Source organism: Mesocricetus auratus, unplaced genomic scaffold, assembly GCF_017639785.1.
Source record: "Mesocricetus auratus isolate SY011 unplaced genomic scaffold, BCM_Maur_2.0 Super-Scaffold_6730, whole genome shotgun sequence".
In the NCBI taxonomy this organism is placed as follows: domain Eukaryota; kingdom Metazoa; phylum Chordata; class Mammalia; order Rodentia; family Cricetidae; genus Mesocricetus; species Mesocricetus auratus.
The window spans coordinates 10113327-10127053 of record NW_024429184.1 but is presented as its reverse complement, the minus strand read 5'-3'; the positions used below and the strand labels follow the sequence as shown (position 1 = coordinate 10127053).

Below are 13727 nucleotides of genomic sequence, written 5' to 3'. Positions count from 1 at the left end.
GGTCTTTTGTGCTATAATGCTACCCGTAGAAACACGAAATGGGAGTGGACCTTGTGGCTGCAGAGGTAGGCAGAAGGCTAGGCTTCTAGTATAGAGGTCACTCTTCTGCCATGTCCCCCTGCCAGGAAATCAGACTATGACAGAAACGCTCAACATTATCTCAGTGCTGAACTGAAGTGACTGGGTTTGGGTACTTCGGAAAGCGCTTCCAGTCTTCGCTGTGGCTTAAAGCTCTCACCACCAGCACACTACAGGTGACCGGGGAAGAAGTCATTGTGTCCCAGAAGACCCATATCACTGCCTTGGAGACAAGTGGCACAGCACAACTTTTGCACGTTTATTACATCGGGTTGAGGAAAACCAATAGAATATGTATTTCTACACGGCCCTGCGTATTCAGGCATGCGCTCTAAGCACGCGTCCACTCTCATCTCTGTGAGAAAGGGACCCACCCAAAAGCATTTGACAGCTCACCGTACTCTACCCTTAAAATCCGAACACAAGTCTTAACACCACCGTGCACACGACTTTTTTTGGCAGTCACGAGCTCTGTCGCAAGGCCGAGCTCCTAGACAACGGGAGAAAGTAACGGTCACTGACATCCATCGTCACCACAGACCGCGTGAGGCAGCAGCGTGGCTGTGTGGACGGAGATCCGGACCTGTGGCAGGTTGGGCTCCTGCCGGACGATTCCCAGTCTTGGGTGCATTCTTCTGCGGTCCCAGCGCGATTACACCTAGAGACCTTAAACAATGGAATACCTGCAAGCGACCACGTCTAAAGAAAGAGTTCAGTGTGTGTCTCCAGGAAATAGCCAACCGCAGAAGGGCATTTCTTAACACTCCTAGAGTAAACTGGGATGGAAATTGTACCGGAGGCTGGAGAAGAGCCCAATGTGTTTCACAAGGTTGGGCTCCACCACGTAGGCCCGCTCCCCCTTGGCTCTCAACAGGGAGTACAGCGCCATGTCCTTGCCAAAGCCCTTGTGGCAGTACACCTGGGACAGGTAGGTGAGGGTCCTGCGGGCTGCAGGGGCAGGGAAAAGCATGGCTGGGGTGCAGCACTGGGAGGCAGGAACCACGCTGTACAAGGAGGGACTCAGGCGCCGCAGTTCCAGGAAATAGTGGCGGCCCACCAGCTCCACCAGCCCCATGCTGTACAGACAGAAGAAAAGCATGACAGGCCAGCTGAAGCCTGGGCGGCAGGCAAACTTCATGTATATCCAGGTTAGCACGGGCCCCAGCAGCATGCCCACGCCAACCCACTCTAGGATCCGCATAGGCTCCGGGTTGATGTAGTGCTGTAGCCTCTCTGGGTGATAGAGCTTCAGATACAGGGCATCTTGGAGGTGCGGCTCGGAGAAGCGAGCCCGCAGGAGGTGCTCCAGGACTGGGAAGATCTGCTCTTCTGGGATGGCGTCATCCTCTACCATCAGGACATAGTCTGGGTTGTAGGTCTGCAGCGATGACTCCAGGCAGTAGACGTAGTCTTGCTTCTCCTTCTCAAACGAGTTGGTGGAAGGGTCATCGCCATAATCGTCTTCGGTGCCCTCGTAGCGGTTGGCCACGGGGACGTACTTAGAGAGCAGCTTAGCGTCAATGTGGCTCACGCTCCGCTCCACGTTGCACAGGAAGAGCTGGTGGCCCTCACACTGGGGGCCGCACTGCTGCAGAAGCCGATGGAACTGGGACACTACCTGTAGGACGTAGTGGAAGCCGGGCTGCCTATCCACAGTGATGATGGTGATCACCAGCCAGGGGCGGGGCGTGGCCTGCCACACGATGGGCACCGAGCCATTGGCAGAGGGCAGCTCTTCAAAGTAGTGAAGGGCAGCCTCCCCCTCCTTCAGGCTTTGCTGCAGGAACTCTTGGCTCATCTGGTTAAGATGCCAGTTGCGCAGATAAAAGTATGAGTGCAGGAGCCTGTGGCAGGCCAGGGGCGCCAGTAAGCCGAATGTCACCACAGTTAGAATAAAGAGCTGGACAGCAGTGCTGTTCCAGGAGAGTCGCCGAAGCCTCCGGAGAAGCATGGCAGCTGGAGAGGTTGACATGGTCATGAGGTCAACTTTTGCTCATGTTTGGTCCCAAGAACAAACCATTCTGGATCTCAGGCCAGAATCATTAAGTCAAACCTAAAGAGAGAAAGCAGAATCAGAAAACAAACTTTAAAAAAATAAAAATCCCGACAATGCAGCCCAGCACACATCAGGTCAGAAATTCTTGTTCAAGGTTGTGTAGCTGCTGGAGACTCGGAGGGATTTTCTGCAGTGATGGTTTTTCTTGGGTTGCACTTATCAGTGGGCCTTGATCAGACACACCCTGTGCATTCAACCAACTCTCCAGACCTAAAAATGTGATGTTTGCATCACAATGCATCATAAAATCACTGACAGCTGGTAGAATTATTTCCATTCACTAGCTGCAAAGCATGGGAGTTAACATAGGCACATAAGAAACAAAGCTTGACACAGTCAGGGGAGTTTGCACCATCAATGCATAATACTTGACTGGGTAATTTCCGAAAACCTTTTCTGTATATCCCAACAAAAAGGGAATACTTGGTGGTCCTTGTTATTTAATGCCATCTTTGATTTCTCTAATCTCATTTAATCTAATCATTTAATTCTGATTGTCCCCCTAATTTATTTGTATAGGTCTATATTTGGGAGAAGGCACCTTCCTTATATAAGCAAGCTGTAGACTTTGGATGGGAGGGAAATATCTCACCCAAGTATCTACAATGGGGCTATTTGGTGAGGCGGGTAGGGTAGACAGAGGAAGGGACAGCTTGATCCAGCAAAGAATATCTTGGGACACAATAGCTCCAAGCACAGGTGCGAGGTGTGAACCCCAGATCTGCTATTCAGTTGGTGGGAAATCACCTCACTCTCTCCATATTCTGGATTCCTCTCCTCTCAAATAAAAATAATCACTGTCTCGTGGGTTTACTGTGGATATTAAACATGTTAGAGAGAAAAGGTAAACAAAATGAAAATGTCATTGAAATATGCCTCATGGAGCTGGAGAGATGGCTAAGTCAGTGAAGCACTGGCCATGCATACAGGGGATCTGAGTTTGAACCCTAAAACCAGCCCCTCCCCAAAGCTGCATATGGAAGGACTTCCTTTCAATCCTACCTCCTGGGGGGGTGGGGGGAGAGACCCAGCAGATCCCTGTGCTCACTGGCTAGCCAGATTAGCTTGCTAATCAAACCCCCTGCCAGATCTTAGATTAAAAACAAAGTCAGAGGCTAGAAAGACGGCTTAGTGGGAAAAGTGCCTGCTGTGTAAGCATAAGGACATGAGTTCAAATCCCCAGATCCCACACAAACGCTAGCTGAGGTGGCAAGCATATGCCTATAACGGCAGTATTCCTATAGGGAGGGGGGAGGCACAAACAAAATTCCTTGGGGCCAGCAAGTTTGTGAGACCATGTCAGACAAGGTAGAAGGGAAGGACTGATATTGAAGGTTTGTCTTCTGACTTGTGCAACTCGCCATGGCACATTCATATATATGAACACGTGAACACACCTGAGAAATGCTCTTAGCCTTCACATGAACATACAACACGTCCACATGCATCTGCACAAACTGCATACATATGCACACACACACTGAAAAAAATACAATTGATGCTCATGTTCGAGTAATGTTTGAGAAGCAAGGGATTCTAATGTTCTGATAGAAAAGATCCACACCAAACAGCAAAATTAAAAAACAATGAAGCTAGTACAAAAGCCATAGGCTTAATTAATGCAAGACTGAGTGACAGCTATCACATCAAAAGGATGCTCTTGCTTCAGAAGCAGGACAGTTTGCAGCCACTGAGAAGAAAATGGTCCAGCTAGTGAATGACGGAGGGTTCTCTGTGTCCCATGAGGCTGCAGTTGTGTTGTCTGTCAGCTCTCCCATACATTCCTGGATTTTACTTTCAGCAGTAACACTCAACTTCATTTCCTAGCATGCCTTCTTCGGGGTGGGGTCATATGACTAGGGCTTGCCAGTAAGATGTGAGCTGCATGGAGAGTCTCTATGGATCTACAAGAGGGTCTGCCCCAACAGCTCACCTCTCCCCCACCCCCAACACCTAACTGATTAGTGTTGTGAGCTACATGTAGAGCACTGTGTCATCCAGTAATGATTTGGGGGCTTGTTCTTTAGAGTAGCTATTTTCACCTGCCTTCTAGAGTCATGTAGAACACCAAACATCTCTCTACAGTGTTGTGATACATTTCAAGGAAGTAGAGACAAGTCTGCAACAAAAGACAATGGTCCTGGGAACCCGTGTATGAGTCAAACTATTCTAGTACTGTCAAGAGATCTGGAGAACAGCCAGAGAGAAAGAAACACGGAGGTTTTGGTAGCACAGGACCCTAGGTTTGCTGATTTGTGAGCATCAGTGTACTGCAGACTGGTTCTTTCTCTCTCTGATCTGCTTAAGTCCACAGAGTTAGTACATCATAGACATGTACATCACCTGGTCATATCAGTTCCTCATCACTGCTACTGGACACCAAATATTGGAACTGGGGTGATCCCATGCCTCTAGTGTAGTAGCTCTGGGAATAGGGCCTTTTGGGTGGCTTTGTGTTCCCACTGTTCTCCCTACCTTGGTTATTACTTAAGGGAGCTAGACCATTTAGAGGAAGGGATTACATGCAAATTCAACAAGATAAGGCAATCATCTCAGAAAATGCCGGTTGCACAATAAATGTGCTGTGACTTACAATTTTATGGCAGATAGGACAGAAATGGGAGTGCCCCATGTCAACAAAAAGAGGACTTTAATCCCAAGAGCTTGCTCCACTCTAGGCGATAAAGCCGCAAGCATCTCACAGCCTGTTACTTAAAATATATTGCTAGTAAGCTGCAGTTCCATAGCTGATCAGGGAAGGAGGACGCAATTGGCAGTGCCTAGGATCTCTGCTTGAAGTGATCAGTTCCACTGGGGTGACAAACAGCCACAAACCTTTATGATTTATGATAATAGCCTAGCACTCTTGCACACAGGCCTGTTGGCAGTGGTGGCCCTGCTGGATTCAGGTACAGGAGGTAGGTTAGAAGCAGGCAGCAAATGCGCTTCTCCTTATGGATCAAGGTGAAGAAGAAAGGAATACTAGGGCTGTGCTGTTGGGTCAGGTAGAAGCTATGGCCAAGTCAGCTTTGCATCCTTGCTGATGTGCCACAAACCCACTCATCCCATCCACTGACCGCAGCAATGTGGGGAGGAAGCTCACTCTTCTGCACAGCAGGGGAAGTGGAGAGCTGACAATCAGAGACAAAGAGCCTCAGGCTGATTTCTAGACTGTCAGGAGAAAAGAATGGATCTAGCTGCTCCTGAGAAAGTCCCAAACCCTCACAAGGCATAAGCCTTGCCCCACAACCATGGTGAACCCGAGTCAGAGAAGGCATTCGAAATAATCCCCAAAGTTCAGTGGTTTGAAAGAACCAAGGTGTTTGGATGCTCTTTTTTCATATATGGGTGACAAACGTTTCAGGTATTTATGCCTACAGGTAAGAAGTAGTGAATATATATTTGGGGGGGTTCGAGATAGGGTTTTTCTGTAGCTTTGGAGGCTGTCCTGGAACTCTCTTTGCAGACTAGACTGGCCTGGAACTCACAAGAGATCTACCTGCTCTGCCTCCCTAGTGCTGGGATTAAAGGCATGCCCCACCACCGCCCGGCCTATTTAAATATTTATATATTAAATTATTTGAGTATTTGTTATTTTATTGAATATGCCACAGAAGAAACAAAAGCCACATGACAAGCCCATGTCTACGATATGGCTTTTAAGCTTTATATGTGTAGATTCTAATTCTAGGGTACTCTGAAATTAATTTGAATGTTTTTTAATATGAGATAAGAGAGGGGGGATGAGAAAAAGACAGACACAGAGAGGGGGAAGGGGAGGAGAGAGAGGAGGGGGAGGAGGAGCAGGAAAGAGGGAGAGAGAGACTGCCCTGCTTTTTTCTTTCTGAGCACTAAGATTTAGTTTCTGCTCTTGTCAGTTGCCCACAAGCTCAGTCCCTTGTGCACATTCTAGAATGGACAGGTAAAACTGCCCCTTTTTCGCTGACCTTGTTGGCTTGGTAACAGAGTAGAAAAGAGAAAGCCACAAACTAGCTCTCAGACCTACTGCACCATGCACAGGGCCAAGTTATATAATCTCTCTCCCAATTCAACAGAACATGCACAGAAACAGAAAGAGGCTACTAAAAGCCCGAAGCACAAAGAGGGTATGAAAAGCCTCAAGTCAATCATCAGGGAGAGACAGATCATGCCCTCGAAGAGAAGAAGAAAATATTGTTGAACATTTGAACATTGCAAAGTAGCACACTCCCTGTGGGACCACACCCCTCATTGGATGATTACGTGAGTCGCTTGGCAAAAATCCATGAGTTACCTGGACATTCAAGAGCATGTTCTGGTTGTTTTGGGGGTATGGTGGGTATGGCATCCGCCGACACCCATTACTTATTGCACTCTCTAGATGTAGTTTAACATAAATGACCTGGAGGAACTGCATCACAATACATAGGACGTTTTTCATTCACAGTTTGTCTCCCAATCTATGAATGCAGGCAGAGGGGAACTGTGTTTACATAACTAGAAGCAGATGAAAGGAAGGTTGTGTCTAGATGATTACTCTGGCACTTTTTTCCCCAGAAGTCCATAGTTACCTATAAGATTACCTGCCAAGACCCACACACCATTAACATTGTAGTCTGACAGGTTTTTCTGAGTCAGTTTGGTAATGCCTGCTTCAGTTCCATGGAGGAAAGTAATTGCTTATTTATGTCTTGCAAGTACTCCATGTTAAGGTGCAGCCGTTCCCTAACCTGGCTTCCACCTACTGTCACATAGAAGGCATAGGACTCAGAAAGCAATAAAGGGATAAAAACACAGAGAAAGAAGCATGAATTAGGAATAAGTACATAGAGCGGTAGTAAAAACTGTCTTTCAGTGAATCTTGTAAAAACTAAACGGAAGGAGGCACAGGGATTTGAGAGACAGAACAGCACACTTGTGTCAGGAAGTAAGTACTCTCTTCCTTCCAGGCTCTTTCCAGTTTCAGGGCCTGGGAAATGAACAGAGAGCTCTCAAGAGAAGAAAAAAATTGGCTAGGAAATATCTCAAAAAATTTGTTCGTCATCCACAGCAATTAGGAAACTGCAAATCAAAACAACTCTTAGATTTCATCTTACGCCAATCAGAATACAGAGCAACAAAACAGCCAACAAGGAACGCTGGAGGGGGAAGTGTGGAAAAAGGAACCCTCATTCACTGCTGTTGGAGCTGCAAACTGGAGCAGGTACTGTGAGAATCTGTGTGGAGGACACTCAGAAAGCGACAAGGAAGTCTACCATACAGCCCAGTTATGTGCCCAAAGGACTATACATCACGTTCACTGCTGCTCTATTCACAACAGCTAGGAAAGAGAAAGACAAAAACCAACAAATAAGAAAACCTAAATGTTCTTCATCAGCAGATAATGAAAATGTAGTACACACTATGGAATATTATTCAGCTGTAAACAAAAATGAAATCATGAACTTTGCAAGTAAATGGATGGAACTAGAAAAGATCATATTGAGTGAGGTAACCCAGACCCAGAAAGACAAACATGATTTTCTCTCTCACTGGAGGCTCCTAGCTCCAAATCTTCAGATGTGAGTGCATATTGGTTTCTGCAGAAACCAAGAAAGTAAAAAGGGACTAGGGAGTTGGAGGAGAGGGTAATGGCAGATTCAACTGGTCTAGCTGGGTAAATGAGAAAAAAGGGGGTTCTATTTAGGGAGGGGAGGAGGATAAATTATAGAAGTAGGGTAAAATAACTGGAGAAGTCATGGACACAGGGTAAGATCCTACAAGTATCACCTTACTAAGTCAACACAATCCCTAACCACATGCTAAGTATTTGCCTTTATACCCACAGAAAGGTGTAGTCTTCACCCCTCACCAAGAGAACTTCTCTTTATAACAGAGGGAGACCAGTATACAAAGCCACAAACCATGGAAAGGCAAAGTTGTCATGCTCAGACTCAATGGACACATCTACAAAACAACTCTCACACCTAATGCTCGGGGGACACTGTGGGAGAGTGGGCAGCAAAAATGTTAAGAGCCGGATGATAGGGAACTCTGCTGTGAGACTCTGTTTCTCAGTAGCATCAGAAGTCACAGTCATATAAAGTCTCATCAACACGACTGCCTAACCATGAGTTGGACCAGGACAATGACAACAGACAAGGGCGAGTCCTTAAGGCCTCAACCTTATAGAAACAACTACAGGCAACTAAGGAAAGCTAATGGCAGGAGAAGCAGTCTTCCCCAGGGAAGAACACAGCAATTGATTATCCAGTAACAAATGGATATTGATACAGGATATCAGTACCAATTATCAGCCCTGAAAACACAGATATAAATAACGTTATATAGATTGAGAAGGCTGTAATTAGGAACATAGAGACATATATCTGCACGTAACAGCAACTAATAAAAAGGAGGCTATGAATTTGAAAGACAGCAAGAAAGCATATGGGAAGGTTCTGAGGAAGGAAAGGGAAGGGAAAATGTTGTAAATACATTATAGTCTCAAAAATAAAATTTTAAAGTATCAATGTGTTAATGAATTCAACAGACAGTTCTCAAAAAATGAAATGCAAATGATCAAAATAAATATGAAAACCACTTAATATTCCTAGTCATTGGGAAAATGCAAATTAAAACTACTTCAAGAGCTGTGGAGATGGCTCTGGGGTTAAAAGCACTTGCTGTTTTTAAGAGGACACAGCTTTATTTCCCAGCATCCATATAGCAGCTTGTTAAAACCATCCATAACTCCAGAATCAGTGACACCCCTGCTGGCTTCTTCAGGCATCAGGCATGCACATGGTGCACACATATAGGCAAAACAGTCATACACATAAAATGATAATCAATAAATCCTGAGAAATCTACTTAGAGATTCTATTACACTTCTATCAGAGTGGCCAACACTAAGAAAAAGTGTCCGCAATGCCAGCAAGGACACGGAGAAAGCAGAATCACTATTTACTGCAGGTAGGAGTGTGAACTGATGCAGCCATTATGGAAATCAGTATGGAGGTTTCTTAAAACACACACACACACACACACACACACACACACACACACAGAGGGAGGGAAGGAAAGGAGGGGGAGGGAGGGGGAGGGAGGGAGGGTGGGAGAGAGAGAGGAGAGAAACAGAGGGAGAGAGAGAGAGAGAGAGAGAGACAGAGAGAGAGAGAGAGAGAGAGAGAGAGAACACTACCATATGACTTGGATGTATCACTAAGTACAAACCAAATGACTGTGAATCAACATGCCACAGAGATACTTGTATATGTACACTCAATGTGTCAGTATTCACAGGAAGGAAATGGAAGCAACTACATCTAATGTGGTATATGTTATGTGGTATATATAACCCAATAGAACTTTATTCAGCCATAAAAAAGTAAAATAATGACATTTGGCAGGAAAATAGGCTGAACAGGATATCATTACATTAAGCAAAGCCAGACTCAGGAAGACAAATGCCATGTTTTCTCTTGTCCGTAGATCCTATACTTTAGTATTTGTGTGTGTGTGTGTGTGTGTGTGTGTGTGTGTGTGTGTGTGTGTGTACAGGGGATAAGTCATAAAACTAGAAAAAGGACCTCAGAAGGAGTAGAGATCCTTAGAGGAAGGGGGGAAAGATGGTAATGGAATGTAGTCACATGAAAAGAGAGGGGTACTGGGAAGAGGAAAGAGAGCAGCCAGAGGGCAGCAGCAAGGCAGGTGATGGAGCCTAGGGGACCAGTAAGAACAATGTATTATGAAAATCCCACAACTAAACCTGTGCTATGCATGCTAACTTAAAAAACTATTTAAATATCCCACTATGGAGACATTGCTTGTATGAAAAGAGTCTGCCTGTGCAAGTCCTTTGTCAGCACGGGGTGGGATGCTGCAAGCCATGGTAACAGTTTCTATTACCATCCCATCCTCTGAAGTCTGGGTCAGGTCAGCACTCTTTTCTACAAAACTGGTCAATAATAATTCCCCTGTGTCTGCAGAAGAAAGTCCAAACGCTTTGCCAAGATCCTACAGAATCCAGCTCTAATAATCTCTCCTCCAGCACCCTTTTTATACACACCAACTTAAGCATGGAAAGTCAGATCAAGAGGAACACAGCTCTCCCAAAAGCCAACCTGATTTTCCTAACCAGATCTAAGTGCTCTTTCCTTACATGCATGAAGACCCTTTGTATGAATCTAACCCAGAGCATTTACTTTTCACTTTCTACCTTGGTATCCGAGGCATATTGAGTCTAGGAGTCCCTACCCCTCGGGACACCTATACCAAAATCTGAAGCTGCTCGGATTCTTTATATAAAATGTCAGTCTTTACATGCAAGCTATGCACTTCTTAAACACATTAAATTATCTCTAATACCCATCGGAAGGCAAATGCTTTGAAAACAGTAGCTGTGCTATAGTGTTTCGGGAATAATGGCAATAAGAATTAATACACACGTTCAGTTTTGTGAAATATTTTTGATTGACAGTGAGTTGAACCTGCAAATGTGGACCCTGAGATACAGAGTAGAGTATCTATTTATAGATATTTGTTCAATTCTCACTGCATATTCCAGGGCGTGCTAGACCCTTTAATTAGTTTCTTTAGATCAAAGAAGCAGCTTTCAAATAGCAGTACAACTGATCCCATGTTGATGAAAAAATAAATTCTAGCAGTGTAAGCAGGAAACTCATAGTCCACATACTGTCCACGATGCCTGGTGCCTTTCGTGGCTATACTCAGAACCCTTCACTCCACATGCCTTCGAGTCCCTTCTTACCGGATTCAGTGTAATTCATCTTCACTGTGCCTCACAGAGCCAGCATAGTATTACTCTATGCAGAGAAGAAATTTAGTGACCGTTGAGCACATATAAGGTCCCATTAAATCTTTTGGCCTACATGACCCATAATTCCTCAGCTATGAAATTGGGAGTAGCATAGAGTCCAGTCACACATAGGGCAGAGAACAACTTATTTCTAAACTTAGCTCCGCCCTTATGTGCCAGGCACTCTTTTAAACATTGAGTGGATCTGCATGAAAATCCTATGCTAGTTATTAAATCCACTTTGTAGCTGGACAAGCTAAGGCACAGTAAATAAAGATTCTGGAATGGGGAAGTAAAAAGTAAATCCAGGATCCCTGCTCTAACTTAACATCTACTACTGCTTCTGGGCCCTAGAAAATCAGAGGATTAGAAAAATCAGATGAAAAACCATCAGAAATGGCAAAACAAAGCAAAACCCTTTTAAGAAATGGTTGATAACAACATAAAAACATAAAGTAATACCTGGTGTGTGTGTGAATGGTACCACTGGTTACCTCTGGGGACGTTCACATTACATATTTATTAACGATTTAATGAGCAGGGCAGCAAAGAAACCTAGATCCTCTTTTAATCCCTAACTTAAATCGTTATATTTATGGCACACTAGATTATCTTATATTTGTATGTTTGTGGATTTTTATCATTATTATATTAATTCTTACATATTATGTTGAAACAGGGTCTTGCTATGAATCCCAGACTGGCGTGAAACTTGAAATCCTCAACCTCCCTGGTACTGGGATTGCAAGCCTGTGCCACCATGCCCAGCTGTTAGCATTTTTATGTATTTCGGTGCCATGGCTCTGCTATTTTAATTACTGAGACTTTATAACATGTGTTACTATTTAAGTGTATTTTTTCTCATGATCCAGCATCCTGGCTTTTAAAAAACAACTTTAGTCTACAATCATAGCACCCTGAATGCCCCCAGCCTGTCTAAAACACAACTTTATTGAGGCGCACTTTACAACAACAAAATGGACCATTTAATTGTATATTTCAAAGTTTTGACAAATTCAGTCAGGTAACCACCATCACGATTTTTAAAAAATTAATTGAAGTATTTTAAAGAGTGTTTCAGATTATAACTAGGAAAACTACAATAAATTTACTTCAATTAAAATATGGGGAAGAGAATTAATATAGCATCCACATAAATGCAAAAGACTAATAACTGGAAATTAAATATTGATTCCTATGGGTAAAGCAAATTAAAACTACATACCATTATTCTACATTATTAATATGACTTCAAACGTAAAAAATATTTTAAATAATCAGAATCTCATCAATCTAGAAGATGCAGTTTTATTTTATTTTGATTTATTATTATTATTTTTTTGATTCTCACGTTAAGAGCTGGACACACCTTGCTTGCTCTTCTGAGACCTCATAACCTATGTGGGGCATAAGGACCCTCTGGAAATCCGCCCCTCCTTTACGTGGTTTCTTTCTCTTGGGGAAACACGCGTGCACTCTCAGGCACACGCACCTGCTGATTTGCTGAGAGTCCGCATAATGAGATCATTGAGGGGACTCTGTGGTCCCAAAGGGAGGCAGCAGGGGCCGAGCGGGAGAGGCCAGGTCACAGCGACCTGGGGTGGTTCAGGCCCCACGACGTCTCCGCGGGAGAGCGCAGTGCGGCACGGGAGCCGCCTGGGCACGAGAGCCCCCGCGAGACACACCCATCCATCCTAGCCAGCTCCTGGGGGGAAGGGGATGGGGATATGGAGAGAGGACCCGAAGCCTGGCATCCAGCGGGCTGGCCGCCGACCTTGGGGGAGTCCCCGCTGCCCTCCGGCCTCAGTTTCCCCACCTGCAGGCCCAGACTGCCCGAATCCCATCGAGTGGCGTTCCAAATCGCTGGCGTTTCCGGGGGCGGGGAGGGGCGCCTCCGTCGGGTCACCTTCGCAGGAGGACGCGCCCCACCGAGGACGCGCGGAGGGGCCCCCCGCTCCGGGGCAGCCATTAGGCGGCCGCGCTCGGGCTGTCCGCGCCGCCCGGCACTGCGGGGCTAGGGGGGCTGCATCCCTCGGCCCGGTGACAGCCCGGCCGGGCGGGCCACCGCGGGACAGCCAGCCGCACCCGCCCTGTGCCGCAGACGCACCGAGGGCGGGGCCGCGGCCGAGCCAGCCTGCCGGGCGGGCGGGCGGGCGGGCGGGCGGGCGCACAGCGGGGACGCAGGCCTCCCTCCCGGGCACCGCTCCCAGCGCCTGTCGCTGCCGCTCCTACATTGCGTCCCCGCGACGCCCGCCGGACGGAAAACCTACCCGGTGGAGGCCGTCAGCAGCGTTCTGACTGGCCAAGGCCGCCGCCGCCGTGGCCCGGGCTGGCCGATTTCAGTGGAGGTGCCTTGGCAGAATCCCGCCGGGCCGGAGCAGCAGAAGCCTCGCCTGCCTCCGCCTTTAGCCGCTCCCGCGCAGGGCTCCCCTCGTTCTGCCAGGCCATGTGACCTGAGAGCTGCGGAGCGACTGCAGCCCCCAAAGCTGCATCGGGGGTGGGGGTTGGAGGGGGAAGGCAAAAAGGCGCCAACTGATGGGCAACCAGGGAAAAGCAGGGTCGCCCCCCCCCCCAGTCGCCAGAACAGGATGGCTGACCCATTTGGGAAGCCAACGTTTTTTTATTCCATCAGGTGGGCACACGGGGAAAATGTATTCCGAAGAAACATCTCGCCTTTTTGCGGAAGCGTTTGTGTAGAAGGCTGGTTCTCTTGCTTCTGAATGGGCTTCAATCTTCCAAAGCTTTCTGCTTAAATGCCAAAGCCCCTGGGAGACATAACTGGAGATGGGAGAAAAATATGTACGCTGGGGTAGA

The 13727-nt window shown here is 46.4% G+C and overlaps 1 protein-coding gene across 2 annotated transcripts; it reads right to left on the bottom strand.

Moving 5' to 3' along the window:
- Window positions 1–316: 316 nt before the first annotated feature.
- On the bottom strand, window positions 317–13428 carry Pgap4 (post-GPI attachment to proteins GalNAc transferase 4). 2 transcript variants are annotated; one of them, XM_013119542.3, is made up of 2 exons: window positions 13184–13428; window positions 317–2131 (listed from the first exon to the last, which is right to left on the bottom strand). In XM_013119542.3, exon 2 carries the CDS (start codon window positions 2054–2056, stop codon window positions 845–847), a length of 1212 nt encoding a protein of 403 aa, XP_012974996.1. In that variant the 5' UTR covers window positions 2057–2131; window positions 13184–13428; the 3' UTR covers window positions 317–844. The 2 variants fall into 2 exon arrangements, with proteins under 2 accessions (XP_012974996.1, XP_005078767.1); XM_005078710.4 differs by lacking the exon at window positions 13184–13428 and adding an exon at window positions 12730–13003.
- Between the last annotated feature and the right edge of the window lie 299 nt (window positions 13429–13727).